The sequence below is a fragment of the Myripristis murdjan genome, chromosome 13, assembly GCF_902150065.1.
Source record: "Myripristis murdjan chromosome 13, fMyrMur1.1, whole genome shotgun sequence".
In the NCBI taxonomy this organism is placed as follows: domain Eukaryota; kingdom Metazoa; phylum Chordata; class Actinopteri; order Holocentriformes; family Holocentridae; genus Myripristis; species Myripristis murdjan.
In genome coordinates this window covers 37471888-37493222 of record NC_043992.1, presented here as the reverse complement: position 1 = coordinate 37493222, position 21335 = coordinate 37471888, and the positions used below count along the sequence as shown (strand labels likewise).

The following is a 21335-nucleotide window of genomic DNA, read 5'->3' as shown; positions in this document are numbered from 1 at the left end:
GCTGTGATGTGATACTTTTGTCTGTTGCCAGAATTTAAAAAAAGGTTCCAGTACTCTGCCAAACATCTCCACCCTAACAAGTCATTCATCCGTCTCATATTCAGTGTTAAAAAAAAAAAAAAAAATGTTTTTCTCAAAACAGTGGGATGACATAATCCCACTTGTTTATAATGCTAATTTTCTCCAGTGAGGTGTCATTTTCTTGATACTAGTGCACTGATCTGCCTTGTTTCAATACCAGCTCCCAGAAAAAAATCCTGAAAGAAGTTAAACTGCACTGGGAACAGGTGGTGTTATCTCATCCCACTGGCAGATTTGTTCACTCATTTTAAGAAAAAACAAGATTTTAACTCTTAACACATGACTAAATGTTGAAATGGAGATATTTACAGTAGTCTAACCATGAAGAAACAGGAACGAGCACAGACCACACCACTCTATCAAAACTTATAGGTTCATTTAATATAAGCAGGGAGTATCCTTCTAGATATCAGTGAGCAACATGTTCATGTTTGCCAATAAATGACTGAAGTAACACACAGACAATCAATAAAGAAACATCTCCCCCTTTTTACTATGCAGCTTCAAAATCAAATGCTCTTATATTTCTTTAATCACATGTCAGAACTATGTCTAGAATAACATTACAATCTCATAAAACGTCCCGCACAAGCCGAGAGGAGTAGCTGTGGGAGAAACAAACTTGTCGTCATGAATAAATGAAGCTTTTATATACCATAGCTTTCTCTACCTTTATATTTATATATTTTCTTTCCCCTCCGTCGAGCTCTGCAAATGCCCGTACATTGCTGACGAAATCTTTATCTCTAGTTTCTGTTTTCTGTTCTTCAAGCACTCAACGGGTTTATCAAGTTTATAAACAGGCTCTGAGTGTTGTGGGCAGTTAATTTGTTTCTGCTGAGTCAATTCCGTCCATTGATTTTTCATCTCAGGATTCGGTCGCACACTGCCTCCTCGGTTGCATACAGTTGACAGCGTTTGCTCTGCTCGTTCGTTCCAGGTATCTCTTAGCCCTCTGTTACCATATCACCTCCCATTTTCTTCCTCCTTTGAAAGATAATTGCATCTCAGAAAAAATGCATGGAATGTTTCTCACAGGTACTATGGTGCTCTATTGGGGATTGATTTTTTTCCCTCTTGCTCTTTTCTCTTTTTGCTAAAGAGAAAATGGCAACAATATAGTATAGAGTATATTGATCTATATGGTTATAGGTTGCACTTCTTAAAAATGTCAGGAGTCTGTCGAAACACTCTCATTTCACCATTTCCCCTTTGAACCAAAAAAAAAAAATACCAATAGTCAGCTCATCGTTATTTTTATGTTACCTTTAGCTACTATTGCTGATATTAGAATGCCAATGTCAGGCAACAGCTAACATCATGACATCTCATCTGTCACAGTATAGCATTGCATATGACATTACAAGTGTAATTGAAAATAAAAATATCAGTGAACATCTTGGCCACATTTATTATTTGAAATTCACTAAAATTTGGAAGTAAAATGCACCTCATACTGCATACAGTGCAGCATTATCACTCACTACTGACACTAATAATATGTGATATAACAGTCATTTGATCCATGATGCATTTTTCCCCCTCAGTATACTCTTTGAACTTTGGAGAAATCGGTATGTTAAAACAAGTGCTAAAATCTCCCATTATTGCAGCCATAAATTAACAAAGGTAGAGTGATATTGCAGACTCTTTGTTTATTTTGTCATTTAGACAGTTATTGACTTAATGGTACACCAGCATGATCTGGAGCCAAGTGCGGTCAACATGTGCCACGTCGAAATGCATTAAGGTTGAGAAGAGCACACAACATTAAGATATTAACAAGATATTGATGTGAATTGGTCTGACCTGCAAGTCACTGTTCATTTTAATATCAACATTGCCGCCTGTCACTCAATACTGTATACTAAAGTGTGGTGTTTGTTCTCATGACATAATGTAGGGCTGCACTTATTAATCAATTATTCTTTAATATAATCAATTTAGTCTGTAAAGTGTCAAATAGAAAAAGGTCATGGGATGGTAGCAGAGCTCAAAGGGATATCTTATGATTGCTTCCTTATTCTGACCAGTGGCCACAAAAATAAAAACGAAACATATTATTAACTTCATAATGATATCATGATGTAAACGAAGAAAAGTAAGATGGTTTTAGTGTCTAGTGATTTTAGTGAAGCTATAATCAGCAAATAATTGGGATTTTTACTTTATCCAATTATCCAAAACGATTCTTTATCAGAATTATAATGGTTAAATTTTATTTCAATGGACATTGATTATTGATGGATCAGCACAAATATAACGGGGAAGTAGTCCAACAGGCCAACTGCATGAAAACTTGGTGTACTCCTGTAAGTATGATTAAGCACTGGGTTCATGTCCAAAACACTGATCAAATGATTCAATTAAAAGTTAAAACATAGACACTGCACTTAAATCTCACAGTGATGGTATCATTACACACCCAATTCACATCCAATTCAGTGGTATCAATACACATCATAGGACCATGGAGCAAGCATAGACAATATGGACAAAAGTATTAGGCCACATGTTAATCATTGAATTCAGGTGTTTCATTCAGCCCCATTGCCACAGGTGTATAAAGTCAAGCAGCTAGCCATGCAGTCTGCCTTTACAAACATTTGAAAGAATGGCTCATTATAAAGAGCTCACTGAATTCCAGTGTGGTGCTGTAATAGTAATGTAATAGCAAGCCACCGCTGCAACAAGTCAGTTGTGAAGTTTGTGAAGTGATTATTGCAAAGTGGAAGCATTTAGGAACCACAGCAACTCAGCCACCAGGGGGCAGCACCACAGAGCATGCATAGTGCGTAAAAGTGGCCAACGCTCTGCTGACTCAGTAACTGCAAAGGCCCTTTCCTGTCACAGCATGACTGTGCCCCAGTGCACAGAGCAGCTCCATAAAGGCGTGGCCGGCTGAGTTTGGGGTGGAAGAACTTGAGCGGCCCGCACACCTCCAACACATTTGGGATGAACTAGAACAGAGACTGTGAGCCGGGCCCTCTGGTCCAACATCAGAGTCTGAGCTCACAAAGGCTCTTCTGGATGAACGGGCAAAAAATTCCCACAGACACTCTCCAAAATCTTGTAGAAAGCCTTCCCAGAAGAGTGGAAGCTGTTCCAGCTGCAAAGGTGGGACCAACTCCACATTAATGCCTATGGGTTTAGAATGGGATGTCAGAAAAGCTCCTGCAGGTGTAATGTGTAGGTGGCCCAATACTTTTTTCCATGCTGTATCAAAACATACTTTGCTGTCCAACTATTTTGAAAGCTCGCTGTATACATTCACATTCCCTAAGACAACTGGAGCTCGTGTGGAGTCACGCCCCCCTACGCTGTCGCTGACCTTTAGGGTGGTAACTTGATGGAAGATGAACGTTTGCACACAAAATCCTAGAAAACAATTTATGTAATGTATTATCAGGATTACTGTGCCCATGGATGTGTTTCATCATGAAATTGCCCAGAACACTGATTAATAGCTGAAAAAAGTGAATTTAGGGCTTTATCCCGCTTCCAATATTTGTGCATACAAAATGAAACAACCCTCTTCTTTTAATTTTCCAGAAAACAGCACATATACATATTTTATCAGAAGAGCCAATGTGGGCAATCATTTTTCACATTCTGCCTGTTGTATGCACTGTATACGAGTCTGTTTATGAATTCATATATTTTGTATAATGAGAGCCGGGAAATGTAACACAAAGCAGACAAATGAAGTTGAATGGCCATCACATAGAAAGCCCAACACTTAGCCCGATACACTTCATGGATCTGTTTTGTCCTCAGGCATGTTGTTGTCTTCATAACAAGCAAAGACAGGCCTTTACTTTTGTTCACTGTCTTTTTTTTTTTTTTTTTTTGGCCTTGGGAGAAATATTCTGAGCTCATTGCTGCTGGGTCATTGTAGAAGGATGGCTCTCAGTGGACTTTTATCAGATCTCCTGAAGGAACTCTGCTCCCTTTCACCATCCGTCCACACACAGCTGAGCCGTGCCTCAGCAACGACCAAACCTTCAAACTGCTGTAAAACATTTTGCCGTCAGTGCTGCAAACAGATTTTTAAAGAACCACGGAAAAAACAAACAAAAAGAACAGTTTTCATCTTGTTGCCACCAGAATGTCAAGGATTTTGGTTCTGAGCGACTGTTGTTTGTGTTGCACGGTAATTATTTGACTAACCCCTGGCTATAGGTGTGAGAGAAGAATCCTTAAAATAGTTGTAGTCCCTTTAGATGAAACAGTGTAGAGCCTGTTTTTAGCCCGCACAGCTATCAGAAATGTTTCACCTTTTAACAAGATTGCTGCACTTCTAACTGGTTTTCAGTGTTATCAGCAGCAGGAGCCGTGAGCAGCACTTCCCCGGGCTGAGATGTGGTCTTCGTCTACTATGATACTTTTGACTGATGGCTTGTAGAATAGTCTGTTGACCTACTGTTCACTCTGAATGCTCCAAAAAGGTTCTCCTTTAGTACAGTAGCCCATCCATTCTGTTTCCCTCTCTACCCTTATCCAGTGTTTTGTCCTTTTTCTCTTCCGTACGTATTTACAGCACAGGGTAAGCAAAGAGGGCAGCACAATTAGATTTCTCTCAAGTCTGAAAGTGGGCTGGGCAGGCACGATGTCTAGGGCTATTTTTTCTCCCCCAGTCCACCTCTGATTGAACTACAACGTTGCTTAGAGTGTTAAGTGCGGTATGGTAATTCAACGGTGCCTAGACTAACTCTGAATGTATCTCAATATTAAAAGTGGGCTACGGGGAATATAGATGTGTAGTGCTGTATAAGTGATGCATGAAGTCATTTTCACCAAGGGCAAAGGAGTCATGCACCAGAAATATGGTTTCCTATGGGGAATTGGATGGGTATTTGCATGCAGTGCACGGAGCTGGACCATGCGGTGAATACATACAACCTGGCAAAATAAATGTAACAAAAAAAAGAAAAAAAAAGAAATAATAACAGAGCTTAAGTCATTTTTAAGACATAGTGGCTAGCAAAATAAATAAGAAGAAGAGGAAGAAGAATATTGAAGTTGATTGTCAACTACCTGTGTCTTTTGCACATACTAATTTCTCAGTGGCCCAAACATTTGATTCTAGTGTGATGCATTAATCAGTCATCACAATGCTATAAGGTTTTAGTATGTAAAGAGGAACCTGCAAAATCCAAGTTTGGGACCTGTTTTTGGGCTATGCACCAGAGCCTGATGGATATTTTCCAACTGGCAAGCAAACTTGAACAGTGACAGATTCTCTTGGGCTCACCACTTGGGTCCAGCAGGAGAAAAAAAAAAAAAAAAAACTAAACAAAACTGTGTTGATTTCTGTAAGCAAGAGCAGTTGGCCACAGCACCCAAGCCTTGGCAATCATTCTTGTTTGGTGTGTGCAGTGATCAACTCTTAAATCAATACCCAGGGATTTTGCATGCAGGCGTTTCACAGTACAGGAGTGCAATAATATGAGACTGAATGCTGCAGCCAGAATGTGAGAGTTAAAACCTTGCTGTCAAGTGCCTTTGCACCTTTAGTCAATCAAAAAAAAAACTCACATCTTTTCATTTGCTTGGGACTGAAGAAGCCGAAAACAGCCAAAACAGATCTGATTTAGTGATATTTTTTTGCAGGAGGAGTGCACTGTTCTGTATGCGCGACTCTCTGCGAGGATATCTTATTATAACGAAACGGCATTCATAAGGACAGGGCATACCAGCTAGAGAGCGCCTGAATCCTCCTTGTGAGACATAACAGCATTACCACCATACATCATATTACACTGTTGCAGTGTCATTGTTGCTCTGGCAAGGTTGAAGCAACTCATTTTGCACTCATAAAATCCCCACAGTGCACCAAGGATCAGGAAAAAAGACTGGGTTTTAGTAAGAAGTCGGCTCTGATAGGGGGTGAGGTGAGGTTGCATATGATATATGGATTGTTCTATCTGTAATGATATTCCGCCGAGTAAATGGTCTCAAGCATAATCAGCTTCAGTCAATATAATCTCCCTGTGAAGGTCTTCATTAATCTTACAGGCTATGGCTAATCATGTCCGTCTACTTGAGCCCCCATGAGCGTCTCACCTACTTATGTTATTCTAATTAATTTTCACACTACAGTCCGGAGGCTGCAGGCAAGCCAAAGACTCATACATTGTCTCCTGTGCTGTGACACTTGTATTACTTGCATTACCGTACAGTAATACAAGTGGATGCCATGGCCACAATGTCGCTCACTCGTGTCTCTGCCCATGCCGTGCCTCATGCCTCTGCTTATCCACCAGCTTCACCTTGTTCTCCTCTTGTTTATTCAATTATTCAAAAAGTCACTTGTCTCAAAGCAGTGAACAACTGACATGGTCCCAGGGCACCTCCTGTCTTCATTCTTTTTTTATCGTCTACGGTTAAAATTAAAAGCGGTTCTGGTCTGTGTTTGCCAATAATTTTTGCCTTGAAATACTGGCACTACTGACATCTTTTTAATATGTGTTTTATCAGCTTTATGTCAACAGAATATACAACAAATAAAGACATCCGCAGTAAATCCAGTGAAGTAAGGCAGTCAGTTTTGGCTTTGGAACTAGCTTGAAGCAACAATTTTGCACCGCAGTCCATTTTCCCACTCTTCTGGCAAGGTGATGGAAACCCAGCTCCAAATCACTTTGGAGGTCTGTGTGATGATGAAGAGGTAGTTCTTGGTTGGTCACTGTAATAACAGCAATCTCAAAATATTGTATGCCCAAGTTTGATGCTGTTGGATTCACATAAGTATAAAAGTTATCTACCCAGAAATATTCCCACGGGTAGACAGTTGGACGTAACACAGATCAGTGAGGGTGTAACCAAGTCCGCATTAAAAAGAATAAGCTGGGTCGCCGTGGTAAGAGCGCGCGCCACGTGTTAAGGCTGAGTCCTGATTGCAGCTTCCTGTGTTCAAATCCAACTTCAGGCCATTTGCTGCATCTCGCCGCCCCTTCCCAATCCTTTCCTGTCTCTCTCTACTGTGACTGTCAGATGAAGCAGAAATGCCAAAAAAAAAAAAAAAAAAAAAAGTTTAAAAATCTTTAACCCTATAAAGCCATTTGTATCATATATGATACACATTTTCAATTCCGTTTTTCATTTTCAGTTTAATCAATACTTGACCAAAATACTGTTGTATACCTTTGAACACTTCCCCTGTTCGCCCTGGACCATACCATTGGCACTTCAAGTACATATCATATGTCATACACCAGAAAGGTCGTGTAATAACATATTTTTTGCATTTTTTTAAAATATATATATTTTGTTATAGGACTAAATAAAGGGTTCAGTTTCAAAAAATTTGAATTTTCTGCCAATTCTTTCATAGTTCAGGCTTTATAGGGTTAAAAGAGTAAGACTTTGCCCATGTATAAAATGACCATTTCCTCCTTTGGTGATGTCATCATGAAAGCGATGTTAAGACCTGGAATGATGAGTCATGGCCTCGCTCCGAAACTCCCTGAAATAGAGCAGGATGCAGCTTTTCAACGACAAGTGTTTCCGATTTCGCACCCTCTGAAAGATAGGGATCAGTGAGATCTGCAAGGGTCATTGCTTTTATCAGATGAAGGTGACAGCTGGCAAGAGCGAGTGCTTGTCGGCTTCACCAGTCAAACAGACAAAAGACTCTTTCTTTTATAATATGCTGTATTTGTAAGGATTTAGCCCCAGCCTGAACTAAAATATGTTACTCCACCAGAAAAAGTCAGACATTTTCTAACTTGCTCCTGACAGAACAGTAGTGAAAAATGCTGGCTTGCAGAGGTATTAGCACAAATATCACATGACAATCAACAGAATAACCCTGGGCCTATTTATATCATATAAAGGATCGGAGGATAGATGAGTGTGCAGAATCAAATCATCAAGTTATGGCTTTCAAAGAAACGCCACGTGAGATGTTGAGAAGCCTCCTGCATGAAGAGGACAGCTAAAGCAGCTCTGTTTGTTAGGATGTGATGATTTCAATTTAATGCCGTAGGTTCCAAATGAAAAGTTTTTACCTTTGAGTGTTTTACCCAGACAAAACCACGAGCCTGTAACAGATTCATATCACTCCTGTTCTCATCTGTTTTAGAGGATCTGAAAGTAATTGAATGAAAAGCCCCAGAAAATGTGCCCACTATATCCCCAAATTACTGCTCCTTCAGTTGCAGTCAGCTTTTAATCCTGTTCAATTCATAGGTTCGCTTTGATCTTCGCTAAAAAGGATGGCTTTGTGTTGTGGACAAGAAACCTTGTCCACAACCCTTTTTTCTGTTAGCAAATTTCCTTTTAAACAACTTCAGTAGGTTTCTTTGTCCCTACAGAGACTACCACACTTCTGATACACAAAGCAACACAAACATTACAAGTACATATCAAAATTACAAATACAGGCATTGCATGCAGGAAATATACAAGGAAAACATGATGTGTACAAGAGAGGATCAGACAAGCAGTTGATGTGTACAAGAGCACAAGAAAATGGGCGTCATCCAGAGTTATAAAACAATAGAAACAATAGAAATTAACAAAAAAAGAATTAATTCAGACATACATGTCAACAAATCATGGAAAGAGCAGAGAACAATAGTCAGAATGAAGAGGCAGTAAAACCGATGAGAGCAACTAGTTTAAAAAGCTGTTTTGAAAGCATACATTTTGAGAACATTCATAAAACCATGTCTAGGGGCATTTTTTTTTCCAGAGATCGGATAAACGTTAATAATTTAATAATAATAATTTAATAATTTCTTCAGCATTGTATTACTGAGACATTTGTTTAATAAAATGTGCATAAATCACACCTGAACACGCTAGAATGTCCATTTTTGATGAAAAGCCTTGTTAATGCAGAGGTATCTCATTACTCTGAGAAGTTACTCCACTGGGACTTTCAGTGTATCGGCCTTAAAGAGGAAGGAATATATCTAATCCTCGGAGGCTGAATCGCTTATTATCTTTGTATGTACAGATTTTCCTTAATTTGGTTTTGGGGGTTTTCAAGCTGTCACATTTTAAGACAGCTCTGGCATTGTTCAATCAGTCATGGATATCAGCTCCAGGAATGCCTTTTGAACCTCGACTGAGCTGATTCTCATCAAGATAAATGACTCAGCTGATTACCAACCAATTACTAATTGCTTTGCTTATCAATTTTCAAACTCACAATACTTTTAATTTGAAGTAGAGTTCCCTATCCCGCCTCTCCCCAGAATATGTACAGTAATACAGTAATTGCCCACTCTCCATTTGCAGATAGCAGTGTTTTTGCAGCTGACAAATCCCCAGGGGCACGTAATTATTTCTCTCTTTTTTTTTTTTTTTTTTTTTTTTTTTTTTTTTTGGTTCTTTCATAGCATTTTATCATGTAGTGCAAAACACACCCCACACCCCTTTCCAGGCTTCTGATTAGACTCTTGTTGAGCTTCAGGCTTCTAATCTTTTTTCTTTAAGCACTATATCCTTGCAGCACAGCTTCGCTATCTCTAGGACTTGAGCTTTTTTTTTTTTATATTTGTTATTTATTATTATTATTTTGTTATATTTATCATAAAGGACAAGATACAGCGATTGCATTCCTCTACAGTATTAGAAGTGCCGCGTGACAGTGATGAGTTGTGACAGCTTCAACTGTAACTTACATTTCACAGAAGATATTATCGTGAACCTCGGTGGACTCTTTCACTTTAAAGGAAGTTGTTTCTCTCCTGTTCTGTTGCATTTACCGTTGTATTCAATTTGGGACTTTGATGACAGTGATGTATATGCGGTGAACCCGTGGTACCTGGAGAGAGGAGAATGTGAATGCCAGATTTCCCTCAGAGCTGCTGCTTCTGAATCTTGGCGCCTCCTTTCTCTTGCTATCTTCAATCGTTTCTGTGTTACTGTCGGATGAGATGCCTGCATACATAACTAACAGTATTTAGCTGCAAATTGCTTCATATTCATATGTTGTTGCAAATTGTTTTACACTATACTGAGCAAGACTGGGTGTAATGGAGCTCACTTCCCCCATGCCTTATGTGTGATTTACTCAAGTTGATGTTGGTGTGTATGCTGAGAGGAAGGTGCACATTCCTCTTGCTCATTTCATCAACAGGTATAAAAACTATGAACATATGATTGGGAAGTGTTTATTTAATTGTGTTAAGGACTCTAGTCGCTGACCTGCCTGCCCCTTTAAGAAGAAGGAGTGCACTTCCCCTTTAAAGTGCATTTGTTTGTATTTTCCTTTTGCCATAAAATCAGTTCCAAAGAATAGAATGAAGAATAATTAATGATATAACTGAAGATGTGTGTTTTTTGTGCCACCTGGAAGATTAATTTAAAGAAATGTCCTGTCAGAGTACTATTTAAGATTGTTTATCTCTAATGAGGGGAGAGTGATGCCACCTGAGATGGATCGGCATTCATTCCAGAGACCTTCCCTGATTGGCCAAAGCAGCAGCTGCCCAGGTATAAAAGGTTGAGGAAACTAGTAGACTGGTCTTTAGCCTGTTTCATACTCTCCTGGGAAATGGAGGGCTCTATGCTGTACTGAAGGCAGCAAAAATTTGTTGTTTTCCCCATTTTGCTTGTCTGAAAGAGACCGGATGAGACTGTTTTTTGTTCTTTTTTTTTTTTTTTTTTCGTGGCTGGCCTGAATAAATTGTTATTCCTTTCAAAATATACACCTGCTTGCTGGTCCATCCTTCCCACAAACACTACCTACCATCCTCATGTACAACACTGGGGCGTGAAGTTTTTGACCTTCTCTTTTTTTTTTTTTCAACTGTAAAGAAAACTGAATAATATATTTCACACAAGATGTGTTGCATTTTTTTCAGCCGTACCTGTTTGTTTGCTTGCATGTTTGTATGCCATGTTTTTGACCTGTCCATATGTCTTCATGTGCTTATGCTTTTACATTTCTGCAAATGTCTGTGCCCCTGCGTCTGTCAGTGTGTGCGCTGTCATACTTACCTGATTTTTGTTTGTTTGTCTGCATACATGTTGTACATATGTTGTATCCGCAAATGTCTGAGCCCCTGCATCAGTCTGTGTGCTGCCACCCTTACTTGATGCTTGTCTGTCTGCACACATGTTGCTCATGTTCATATGTCAGCTAACCTATGTGGTCAATGTGCTTGTTAGCTACTATGTTCTATGTATCTTTTATTTTATTTTATTTTATTTATTTATTTATTTATTTATTTATTTATTTATTTATTTTTATACCTTGTTTTTAACTAATTAATCTGCATGCTTTGTGCTTTCTAATTGGCTTCTCTTCTTTTAGCTTTTGCCCATTTAACATCAAGGCCCAGGGACTACAGTTGAAAATTAGCTTTGGCTAACACTGACACATTTACAGCCGTTACAGATGTTAATTAATGTGCACTGTCCCTGTTCAAATAAAGTCGAAACTGAAAATGAAACTACTAAGTTATATGATCTAAGTTTTCAGCTACCGCACATATTTTTTGTATATATCTTTTCATGGTGTACTATACATTTTCAAACACCTATTTGTGTGAAAACACCATCCTTTGGCAGCTTGTATAAAGTTAGGCTACTTCTTGAGCTTTCCCAAAGTGTTAAAGTGTTAAAAATAGCTGACATGCTTTTTGTTCACTGCAAGTGTAGAAGTAAGGTGGAATTTGCCTCACCTTTCAGCAGTTATGGCCGATTTCACTGTCAGAGCCCCTTGATTACTACCCATCAAGAGGTCAGACCTTTCTTCTCCGAAAAGCAATGGCATGACAACTCAACTCCTCACCGTGTGTGTAATTTTTTTTTTTTTTTTTCCCCAGACTTCGCCAAAGCTGTTGCAGCGCGGCCTGTATCATACGCAGCAGTGTTACGAATGAAAGCAGACAGCTCTTCGTCGTTGCTCAGCTCACGGAGCAGACCTCGACAAGACTACAGCGTCGGGCTGGTGACTCCTGACTGGCCGACTTTCTCCAGTCACCACCTGTCAGCCCTGAGTCTGCTCGGCTCTCAGGAGGACTACAGGAGTGAAGGTGAGAATGAGGGTGCGATCGCACCTACTGCTTGTTTTGTTTGGTCTGAAACGGTCGTGCTACAGCTGATTTTCTTGCATTTTGGTATTTGATTTGTATTTTGGTTTGTTTGGGTTCACACTTCCCAATTACAAGCACATCAGGGCTTGTAAACAAAAGTCATGTGGATTCACAAGCATGGCTAAAAAAAAAAAGAAAAGAAAAGAAAAGAAAAAAAAGAAAAGGCTTCTTCTGATTACAGTAATACCATTCACTCATGTATGCATTAAGCCTAAAATTATTTCTTTTAAATTTCACTTCCAAATTTGTTGAAGAATAATATTACCATAAATAGGTTAATTGGCTAATTTATTGGCTCATCATGGGCCATAAAAACAACCTTGTTTATTAAGATACACAACATGTAAAAGCTTAGAATTGGCTTCTGAAGTAAGCATTGTAAATAACTACAACTTCCTGGAAAACACGGAAACTTCATCTCATGAGGCCCAGTACTGAAAGCATTCAAATGAAATATTTATAATCAAACAGAATTTAAAAACCTGGTATCACAGTAACTAGGTGCTGCATTACTCGAAGGCTTCATCACTTAGTGGTGAGATGCACTAATGTGTCCAACAGAAGTGGTAGCCAAGGAGACAACTTGTATATTTTTTTTTCTCCATCAGATGAAATGAAAAAATAACATTAACACTATTTAATATTTGATATGTTATACAGAGTTCAAAGAAACATTTCAATTCTGGAATAATGAAATATGACCAGGTTTGAGAAACTTGTTGTCCCACATAGAGATATCATCCCTGTAGCTAAAGCTAAGCACAATGGACTGCCTTTACCTGCTCTGGTATCCATATCAGCTGAGAACACACAAAGAAATATCTGAACGTGAGCATCAGTCCAGACTGTGGTTTGTCCTCAGATCACTGTAGGTAACCACGAGCTATCAAATGTCAACTTCCCTCCTCTTATACCCATCAAACATGGTATTTTGGGGTTTTCTGTAGCGGGATTATATTACATTCTCACATTTTCATGTGGCCTTGGTGGAATCATTTGGTGCCTCTGAACTTCAAATGGCATATTTCTCCCCTGCCCCAGTGAACACGACTTGAGTAAAAACAGCATAGTTTTAATAAACAAGTCCAAATATGCCTGGTGTGCATGCAGCCCAAGCCGTCTTGGAGGGCAACACTGTCCGCCGTCTCTGGTCTCGGCCTTCAGTCTGCAGCCTTCCTGACTGTTTAGATTTGGTCTGGAAATGAATCTCACCTATCCATCATCACTGCGCATGGTCTGGAGTGACCAGGGTCATGCCCTTTGTGAAATTGAAATGGGATCATGGCAATATCCAGCTCTCTCTCTGCTCCTGCCAGTACAGAAACTATAGATATGATGGATATCTTTGTCAAAAGGGAAGATTTAACACTCCAAACACAGCAGGGAAACGGACTGTCATAAATCTACATGGGTCACTTGCCGTCTTGGCTTACAGTGTGAATAACTCCAGGGACATGATGATACATAGACGCTGTAAGATTTGATCAATCACATTATTTCTCCTTATTGAGCCTTGATCCAAACCAGTTGTTAAATTGGCTAATGGGATCTCAACACATGTTGAAAGCAAGGGGCTTTGCCAAATGAAAAGAGGACAAAACAGAGGAATGCATAATACACTGCATTCATCTTACAAGTTCTTTCTTTCTTTCTTTCTTTCTTTCTTTCTTTCTTTCTTACTTTCTGATCTTGTCAGTACTGTCACTGTGTAGCCTTGAACCCACGTACATCTATATCACCACGGTGAGAGTAATGCCTTTCCGCTGTCAGTGATGACAACAGCATTATACCACTATATTGGATTGACGTGTAGACTCAGATGCTGAAATGTATTGCACCTTTGCTGGCTTAAAGGGAATGTTGCCTTTTTCCTCTGAGACTGACAGATTGCTGTGATACTTGGAGCTGAGCGACTAAAGGAGCTTAATCGTGTCAAAATCCAGCTGTGTATTAGAGCTGCGCGGTATATTGTGTTGTTAGTGTCATAAATAATAATGTGCAATATGAATGCAAGTGATAAAAACATCACAAAGGGCTGTGATAGTTTGGTTATGGCACCTCTAAGTTTAAAATGAAACTGTATGTGGTCTTTTCATCCCTACTGTCCATAACTCCTTTTTGTTTCTGTTGTTGTTATATTGATACGTACTGCATTATTGCAAATACGTGTGAATGCTATTTCATGTTTTGTAGCCACACATGCAAGCATCTTTGTGCATTGTATTCAACACACATCCACCATTTCACCCCTCACCATTTGTCTAGTTAGGCTGTAGTTGTTCCATCCAGTGACTTTATTATCCTTTTTTTTTCTTTTCTTTTCTCTCTCTCTCATGTGAGTGCTCACAGTGAGGAGTTATTCATAGAATGCTGGCTTCCCACTCTTTATCTCAATGTCCTTAAGCAAGAGATCCTTACAAGAACTTAGAGCATGGCTGCTTTTAGTCAGCCCACTCTTGAATGCTTTGAAATAATAACACGAATCCTGCTGTAGGTGGGCAGTGCTCTAGTAAATCATTGTAGAACATATCAGGCCTAGAATAAAATGACCTATTCCACAAACACGACCAGAGGAGGGCATGTCGACTTTGCAGGTGTTATTGATGTTCAGGTGTTTCTTTTTTAGTTTTGTGGAGGTATTGTTTTTATTACAACGATGATTATTCCCAATAACTATCATAGTTACTACTACTAATGATAAATAGATAGATAGATAGACTCGCACAAACTGCTTTTATTGCAAATACTCGATTTCACCGTTTTCATTGGTGCATATGTGTTGCATTTGTACATGGAAATGTAGAGGCTGGCTTTCCTTCATTAAAATTTTTAGCACTAGCTGTTAAAGTGGTACATTTATTCTCCTTACACCAAATTGCTTTGCTGTATATTCACAGGAAGGCTTGCATCTTAATATTGATTCATTTTCTTCTACTGATTTATGTATTATTTCAAAAGCTTTTTATTTCCCTGTGGAGCGTTAATTTGCTGACAGTAGGTTGGCGAGATTACACATACCCCGAGGAGAAAAGCCATGGTTCTTTTTTTGTCGTCACATCATTCCTAAATTGAGAGAAATACTGTAGGTTGCCACAGACTTGATTCAGACAGACGTGGATTTAATTATATGCCACACAAATGTAATAATACCAGGCGAAGCTGAAGTGTGGTGACTGTGATGGCCTCAGTGAAGCTGCATGGTTAAAGATATATTGTAAGAACCACAGCCATTACAATGGATTGTGATCTCATTTGTGAACACAAAGAGCACAACACGGGGCCCAATCTTACTCCTGGTACAAAACGGCACCAAGTGTCTTTGCTGGTTTTCAACTGTCACAGTTGTCATTTTAACATCCAGCGACCAGGTTGTGCAAATATCAAACATACTAGCACCCACCTGAGCGCCCATGGGCATGTTGGTCTGTAGATGAGGAATGGTTGGGCACTTTGTTGCTATCTTGAAGCAGATGACAGTGATTGTGTGACTGACCAACAGAAAGCAGGTCTGAAGTCAGTGTCACAATTTTCTCTGTTATTTTCCGGTCATTATCCAAATAGTTATGTATGCCTATATCGGGGCTGCATGCCTACATAAGGGCTGCACCTTTGTGGGTGCGTTGGCACTACCTACCTACCCACCTAGGTGGGTGTGTGGCACCCAGTTGTTAAGCACACAGAGATGCATGCTTCACCCCAGGGAGCTTTGATGGAGTCCTGCTGTTGCTGTAGATGATCTGCTCGTGCGCTTTCACTTTGTGCACAATCAGATCCATTGCCTCTACAGAGAGGCTTCTTATCTGGCAAATGCACCATTATAATAGCAATCCGCCAAAGGCGCAAGCTGACCTGTCTTCTAAAGGGGATGGGAGATGGCACTCTGGTTTACTGCATGTGATGCCCAAAACACACCCATGATTAATGAAGAGACAAAGTAGAACTGAACAATGCACCTGGCACAGCAGCCCCTTTGTCTGCCGGTAAAATAGCAAAAGTGGACTTGGGACATGCCCTAAAAGCACTTGTGCCATGCTCTTCAGACAGTGCACTTAGATCATCAAAAGAGAGGCTGTGAACTTCATGTTCGCTGGGCTGTTGAAAAGTTCATTAACTCGAGAAGTACAGAGGTAACATTCTCCTGCAGAGCACAAAGTCCCTATGTTAACACAAGATTACATCAAAGGGTGAATTTCTCAGAAAAGACAAAAGAGAACTGCAGCAGTGACTTTCGAGAAGACACCAAACAAATGAGTGAGCGCATGGATATGTGGGTGTGTTTGTGTCGAAGAGAGCTTTTGAATTTGAGGAGATACACACTGGATGTGAGAACCAGGCAAAATCACTCATCTGGGCACGTTAGAACAAAGAATAGTGTGGACCAGGTTTTATACTTTACCTATGATCCAGTGTATTAAATAACATCATGAATTAAAAGCATTACTTAAGGAATTAACTTCAAAATTTTATTTGATTCCTACTTTAATGGCAGAGAAACATAAAAAATGCCACATAATCCTTATGTGACAGGATAAAATAATAATAATAATAATAATAATAATAATAATAATAATAAACTTCATGATTAAAAAAATAAATAAACTCGGATATCTATGGCACAGCATTGTTGTTGCAACAGTTCATGTCTTCTCAGACCTTCTTGGCAACTTTATTTTCCAAAAGCTACTAGCAGCTTTTTTCACAGAACATTTGGCAAAAGATCTGTACTGCTGCTGACCGTCTAATCTGTGGTCCTGGACTCTCGTCCATGCTTGGGGCTCAGAGCGCTGGTTTTCTATTTGCCAGGTAGTTTTCATTTTGTCTGTCAAATCGGAGACCCTTTAGATGTGGGACGACGGGTGAATGCAATTGACTAAGTGGCAGAAGTGAAAACTAGCAGCTGGCTGTGCCTTGAGGACCAGTTTGGGTCCACTGGAGACTCGAACCCGTCTGCTGAACGTGGTTTTTCACGAGGATTCACGCCAAGCGGAGACAGTAGAAAACATATTAATCAACCAGCGTGTGGCATCATACTGGAACAGCCAGTACAGTAGCTGTTTTCCTTGTAAGAACTGACAGTGCAGCTCACAACGTGATTTAAAGTTGGTTGTGCTTCTAAACATACAGTTTGTCCATCTTAACAGAATAAACACGGTTCAATTGTGCTGATTTGATCAAAAACTGATCACTTCACCGCTGATAACTAAATCTGATTTTGTGTTTACATACCAGCAGCATGTTAGCTAGCTAACAGTGCCATGTGGTCTGCAAACTATCTCATTAGATTTGCAGATTTGCCAGCTTTAGTAATCAAATGATAATGTTAATCTCATTTGCTTTGCTCAGTCTGCCGGTTAGTTAGATGGTTTTTGGCTTTGTGACATGTTTGTGTACGTTCACTAAGCTGGCATGCATCAAGCTGCAGCTCCTACCTGCAGCAAATCTACCTCACCAGACTATTCACTTTTACTTACACAAACATGCGTAAATATGCAAAGGGTCCCAAGGCAGTCCATAAGTACACTTGTGTTCATAATTCTGTTTTATATTTACTAATAATATTATTTTTAAATAGCTTTTTAAAACTATTAAGCGTATTACATAGTTTCATTTCTATTTCTAAATTATTCCATAGATTGACACCTTTTAACCGATATATATCTTGTTTTACATTTGTTCTTGCCTTTGTTTTTTTGAACATGCCACTCCCTCGCAGTTGGTATTTATTCATTCTGATCTGGAACATCTTCTGGATACTTTCTGGAAGCATGTTGTTATTCACTTTATACACGATTTGTGCAGTTTTAAAATCAACCAAATCAATGAATTTTAGGGCCTGTGAATTTATGAATAATATGTTTGTATGTTCCCAATAAGCAGCTCTGTTTATTATTCTTATTGCTCTTTTTGTAATATAAAAATTGGATTTGTGACTGTTTTGCAAGTGTGTCCCCAGACCTCCACGCTGTAAGTAATAACATTACTAAACTGACCTACAGCCACACGACTACATCTTTTAACAATGTCAGATCTCTCATTTCTTGCCTTGTTGTATAATTCTCCAGTGGACTTCATTCAGCTCTGACTCAAAGGAGATTATTTTTATGCAGCTGCAAAGCCTCCATAACGGTTTTTATAGACCCTCAAGCAAAAGTCACGCAACATTGTTTTTTAAGTAATTTGATTAAATCAGTTTCTAATATTTAATTTTCCGTGTCCATCATCTTTATGTCTCGCTGTCTGGTTGTGTAGTGCATGCAGCTTGGCGCTGAAGCAAAGGCTATACAGGACGGAAAATACTGAAAATAATTATAGTATCTGTATTTGTATTGGATTTTAGGAGAGAAGAGTAGTGTAGGTACAATAAGTCCCTCTAGATATAGTCCAAATTATTATTTGACGTTAAAAAATAAAAATAAAGTATCGATATTAGTGCAGTCAGGAGCAAAAGTAACAATGCTGAAAATCAGCAGTGGTTGGCTTTCTCATTGTGACAGGATTGAAATAAGCTGTTGTTCAGAAATACTCAGATACTGTTTGATGAATGATGGCATAGTTTATGTATTCATGTATAATGCATTTTCAGTGTGCTATATTGCATGTATTTGTATATTGTAATACCCTGGTAACTGCTAAGAATAACATGTTACTCAAGTAAATAAATAAATGAATAATAATGGGAGTGATGGTAATGAATAAAAAATTCAAATTGTCACTGACCCAAATGGGATCGTGCCGGGTGGCTAACATGCTTGCCGTAGGCGTGCTTTATTGGATATTATCTTGCCTGTAGAGCTTTGTTATGAAGAAATACAGTCGTGCCACAGATTTGTTGGAGAATGGCGCACAATGTTGGAGGAGTGTCAGGAGAAGGGAAAACTGTAATGTTGCCAGGACTTCCTCCCCGACAAAAAACAGACAATACCTACTTTCTGTGGTACGCTGTTCAAATCGTTCTGCACAAGAGGGAGTTAGATAAGAGAGGAAGAGATGATAACATTGCAGTTTCCCTATTGTTGTCACTCCCCCAGCAAGGTGGTGTGTAGCTCATAATCACTGCTTACCACTCTGCAAAAAAAACACATAGGTGTATAAAAGTGAAAAGGTCAGAGTGGGAAGCAAACTGGATGATGGCGCGGATGTACACCTGAATTACTGAGGGGCAGGCTGACTCGCTGAAGTAGAACCACATTTGAGGATTGACTCTAATGCTGGTGCAAAAATATTTACAGCAGTTGGTGTTTCAACAGCAATGCTGGCTTCCTCAGGGTCAGTGCAGCAGGGAGTACACAGTATATGCAATTTAAAACACTGGCGCTCGCTGAGGCATTACCACAGGCGTGTTCAGTACGTATTAGCAGAAAAAATGACAGTTTGTATAATTTACAGAACATGGTATCGGACAGTTGCTGTAATATAAAAGACAAAAAAAAAAACAACAACAACAACAATAAAAGAGCTGTTTCTCTGAGTCATAGCTGACAACTTTTGTGTCAGGTCCATTTTTTTTAAAGATTATTTTTTGGGCTTAATTTCATAGTGACAGGAGAGAGAGAGAGAGGGGATGACGTGCAGCAAAGAGTCTGGGATCGGACTTGAACCCAAGACGCTGCGGTAAGGACTCAGTCTTAACAAGGGAGCTTCCGGGACGCCCCGTTTCATCTCCAATTTTAATGAAGGTGCTTGTTCAGACAGCCCACAAGCTGCCAGCGCTGTCTGCTGTGGCTGATGTTTTTTTTAAATCTGGTTCCAGCCGCTGTGTAGCTCGCCCCGTCCGTCAGTCGGTTGGTCCACAAAAATTTCCCCACCCTTTGGCAGCTACAGTTTTTTACCCTAGGGGGCTGAAATTTGGCATGGAGGGAAAAGTGTGTGTGTGTGTGTGTGTGTGTATGTGTGTATGCATTTGAAGGTGAGGGTTTGTGTTCATGTCACTTGGATAAAAGTGGCATGACAATGTGAGTGACCTGTCACTAAAAGGCTCATAACAGCTAAAAGGTTTCACAGACTTGCACAATTTGTGGAAAACAACATGAGCAATAGAACAGCTGATTATCTGTTCACACCGGCTGGTAAAAAGGGGGTGTGGCAGTTGGAGTGGCATATAAGGAGTGTTCGTGAGGTTGTGTGTGTGTGTGTGTGTGTGTGTGTGTGTGTAAATGCATGTGCTTACTTCGTTGCAGCTCTTGCAAATTCACAATGGTTTCGACTTTGAGTCTATTTTTTTTTTCCACCGTCCACTGTGGAAAGCCACAGAAAAACACAACAAAACACCGGAAAATACACCATATACTGTTTTATATCAACACTGTAGGTCATGTTGCAGGTCAAGACTTTCCTCCTAAACTTGTATCTGAAGTCCATTGTGTTTACGCATGACCAAATTAATAATATCAATTAATTATGATGAATCATAAATTAATTATTCAGTTAGCAATTAGTTAATTATGAAAGCAAATCACGTACATATAATTAAATGTAAAGTTATTACACTCAGCCCAAGTTTTAATAAATGTTATCTACAGCATAGCCTGTGGCATTAAACCAGGCTAACCAGTGATGTTTCTGGGGAACAGTCAGTCCACTCAAGACTGTGACTTTCCAAGGGAGATAGATTGTTTATTTATTTCATTTCCTTGTTTTGCAATTATACTGTGGTCCATTGCAATTTTTATTAAGTGTAATTTTTTTTAATGGGCACCTACAGTGACATGGCTACACTGACCCTGATGAAGACAGAGTTGTTGTTGCTGAAATGCTGGTTTCTGTGCCTTGAGTAAATATTTTGTATCAGAGTAACAGTGTGCTGCTGTTAATCTTTAATCATAGTGCGAAGCGATCCATGCAGGTCAAACAGGCCATTCCTTAAAATATCATCACTGTAGCCGGTAGCCGCCATGAACGCGCAAAAACGCTCACTTGTTCAGACTACGATCCGTCAAATTTCGAAACCCAATTATCCGTGGCAAATTAAAGCAAAGTTGAGGCCCAGGGTGAAGACCCACGTTAACAACATTGTCGACTCATCAGTCGGCCCTAAAGGCAGACAGCAGCGGGTCAAAGTGCGGCCATGTAAAGATTTGCGGAAGGAAAATACCATTTGGTCGATGGCTACGGGTTCAAAGGTGTGAAATTCCTAAACCCAGTCACGCTACAGTGTTCGTATTTCACCATGAGAAAATTAGGCTCAGGTGAACCGTGCCC

General features: G+C 39.5%; 1 protein-coding gene across 3 annotated transcripts in view; it reads left to right on the top strand.

The window, feature by feature from the left end:
• Positions 1-21335, top strand: part of cntn5 (contactin 5) — a 138378-nt gene that overhangs the window by 50013 nt on the left and 67030 nt on the right. For all 3 annotated transcript variants that reach the window (XM_030067794.1, XM_030067793.1, XM_030067792.1), the window contains exon 3: positions 11868-12077. In XM_030067794.1, coding sequence (XP_029923654.1) covers positions 11868-12077 — 210 coding nt within the window. The remainder of the gene's footprint in view (positions 1-11867; positions 12078-21335) is intronic.